General features: G+C 32.2%; 2 protein-coding genes across 2 annotated transcripts; one reads left to right on the top strand and one right to left on the bottom strand.

Annotated features, from left to right (window-relative positions):
* The first annotated feature begins 1 nt into the window (after position 1).
* On the top strand, positions 2 to 1,098 carry LOC105315690 (acyl-CoA synthetase family member 3, mitochondrial-like). Its single transcript, XM_011410416.2, has 7 exons — positions 2 to 59; positions 115 to 194; positions 238 to 374; positions 420 to 535; positions 588 to 663; positions 724 to 856; positions 919 to 1,098. Exons 1-7 carry the CDS (start codon positions 2 to 4, stop codon positions 1,078 to 1,080), a joined length of 762 nt encoding a protein of 253 aa, XP_011408718.1. The 3' UTR covers positions 1,081 to 1,098.
* On the bottom strand, positions 1,098 to 2,815 carry LOC109591164 (uncharacterized). The gene is made up of 7 exons (XM_020006953.1): positions 2,638 to 2,815; positions 2,292 to 2,570; positions 2,132 to 2,232; positions 1,892 to 2,084; positions 1,689 to 1,843; positions 1,450 to 1,642; positions 1,098 to 1,405 (listed from the first exon to the last, which is right to left on the bottom strand). The coding sequence occupies exons 2-7, from the start codon at positions 2,416 to 2,418 to the stop codon at positions 1,104 to 1,106; spliced, it is 1,071 nt and encodes a 356-aa protein (XP_019862512.1). The 5' UTR covers positions 2,419 to 2,570; positions 2,638 to 2,815; the 3' UTR covers positions 1,098 to 1,103.
* Between the last annotated feature and the right edge of the window lie 6 nt (positions 2,816 to 2,821).

The raw sequence follows: 2,821 nt of genomic DNA, 5'->3' as shown, positions 1-2,821 counted from the left end.
GATGTCAGGCTCTTCAGCATTACCAGACTCAATTTTCAAGAGATGGAAAGAAGTGACAGGTAATGGAAAAGACCTCTTACTATCTATTAATTCATTGTATTTATACATGCACAGGACATGCACTGCTTGAGAGATATGGTATGACTGAGACTGGAATGGTATTATCTAATTTATATAAAGGTCATAGAGAACCAGTGAGATCTTAATTATTGTTGTTGTTATTTTTGTGTGTGATAGGGTCTTGTTGGATATCCACTCCCTTATAACAGTGTCAGATTGGTTTCAAAAGATGAGGATAATAATGTTAAGAGTGATGCCTCTGGTGAAGTTGAGGAAGGGGAAATACATTTGTATGGTCCAGGCATCTTTAAAGGGTAAGCATTAACCAACAAAAGTTGGAGTTAAAATGTTATCAATAGTTACTGGAGGAAACCTGAAGTCACACAGAACGCATTTACTATATTAAATCATACTTCTAATGATAAAGCTCAACCTGATGGCCCAGTCCATTGGTTTGTTACTGGAGACATTGCTGGTTAGCTATTATTTGTGAAAGCTTATAAATTAATGTACTACTTTTATAATAGAATGCAGGAATAATGTGTTTAAGATACTAGGGAGAGCATCAGTAGACATAATAAAGAGTGGAGGCTATAAAATTAGGTACAGTACATGTATGTATATATGTGTTATATTATTATGTATTATTATACATGTATATAGTGCTCTTGAGATAGAGAGGGTAATACTGGAGCACTCATTAGTAAGTGAATGTGCTGTTATTGGAGTACAAGATGAAGATTTGGGACAGAAAGTGGTGGCAATAATTGTACCAACAGCTGACAATCATGAATTGGTGAGCTCTCAATCCTTCTTATTGTGATGGTGTGTGTTATTTCTTGTTATTATTTTGATTAGTCTTCAGAGATACTGAAGAAGTGGTGTGTTGATAAATTAGCACAATATAAGGTACCAAGACTATTTATAATAAAGGACAATTTAAGGAAAAATGCTATGGGGAAAGTAAATAAGAAAATCTTGTTAAAATTCTACAATGATTACAACTGTATAAATGTATAATATTAACTTCTTGATTGTTCTTCTCATGTGGATGACTGCAGTGTTCCATTATTCTCACCTCGTATTACACCTACACTGTTCTGTTTTATTTTGTGTAAGATGACTAAAATACATGTAATAATAATAATAATAATAATAATAATAATAATAATAATGAGCAAAGAAAGGCCAATTCCAACTGAAATCCATGTGCCAATTCCTAAAGTAGGAGTTGAAGTAAGAGTTGAAGTAGGAGTTGAAGTAGGAGTTGAGGAAGCAAGTAATGGAGCATCACTTGCTTCCTCCATTTTTGTTGTGTTACATTTCAAAATCATGATGCATTGACCTATACAAAATGCCCAGTATCAAAATACTAGTACTAGTATATACTTTTTTCCAGTCCAGAATCAAAATGGTGTACTGGTGTGATTGTAAAGCAATAACTTTCCTTATAAGGCAGTTGTATATTCTTGCTCTGCTCTCCTTTATTTGTTACTACTGATTCTTCATTACCAGTGATGGAATCATTATATGATATTATATAACGTTGATTTGCATACTGTTGTTCTGATGTGTTTGATACCTGCAGTACTTATAAAAGACATTGGATTTGTTTCGATTATACTTACCAATTGTATGGAAATTGTGATATTAGCACAACAATTATAATTACAATTATCAGTAGTACTAATTGCAGTAATACTAACATTTAAGTCAGGAGTTGCTATAATAGAAGCATTTTCTGGTGGTTGACATTGGTATTCAGTAGTTGATGTGTCAATATCTGTATATTATAAAGTACTCAATATCAACTATTACACATACAACATACTTATTGACATTCCTGTGCTAAAATTATTCATTGGTGTGACTGTAAAGCAATAAGTCTCATTGTATTTTAATCCTGATCCAGTCCATTCTGTTTCATTTATTTCATATAATAATAATAATACCCCAGTATTGGAATTGTATAAAGATATATTGTAGTACTGATTTGGATGCATAAAATCTACATTTGATAATGCCTACATGGATTGATGGCTAACTTTATGACATACTCGCTGTATCTCACCAGTATTATATTCAGTGTAACATTAGCACAGCAACTATTATTCTTACAAGGATCAGTAGTATTAGTAGTAGCTATTGTAACACTCATCACTTCAATGGGAGCTAAAATCAAAATTAGATGTAAGCCATAATTATTGTTGAGCTGTACATATTGTTCTTACCAAGTGTGAATGGTTCACTGTTGTTACTTTCCTGTTCATTCCATCCTCTAACAGTGTATGTATAGACTGCATTTTTAAATAAATCACTTGAGTTTATGTGTAAGGCTGTTTCAGTAGTATTATACATCAATACACTGGTTGATGTACATGAACAACTAATAACAGTCACTTGATACTCAGTAAAATTAGTACAGTTATTCCCAGTGTCCTTCCATTCTAAAGTAACTCCACTTGCATTGAAGGCTGATGTTAAGTTTGTTGGTGCTTTTGCATAATAACCTATTAATAAGAATTTCATATTAAGCAATAGATATATAAAGAAAGTAATTACTTTCTGTATACTAACCTAATTCAGTAACTGTTGTGTCCTTTGTATCAGTATCTTTTGAATCTGCACACGTAATGCGTACACTCTCAGACTGATTAAGATTAAAGGTCAGTATTGAAGTATTCAGGCCTGTATAACTTGTATTAAATGTGAAATTATAACCATAACGATATTCTTTATCCTCAGTTGTGCCATAGTTAAA

The sequence above is a fragment of the Amphimedon queenslandica genome, unplaced genomic scaffold (genome assembly GCF_000090795.2).
Source record: "Amphimedon queenslandica unplaced genomic scaffold, v1.1 AMPQUscaffold_8801_Cont19259, whole genome shotgun sequence".
NCBI lineage: Eukaryota > Metazoa > Porifera > Demospongiae > Haplosclerida > Niphatidae > Amphimedon > Amphimedon queenslandica.
The sequence above is the reverse complement of the archived record's forward strand: the minus strand, read 5'-3'. Positions and strand labels throughout refer to the sequence as shown.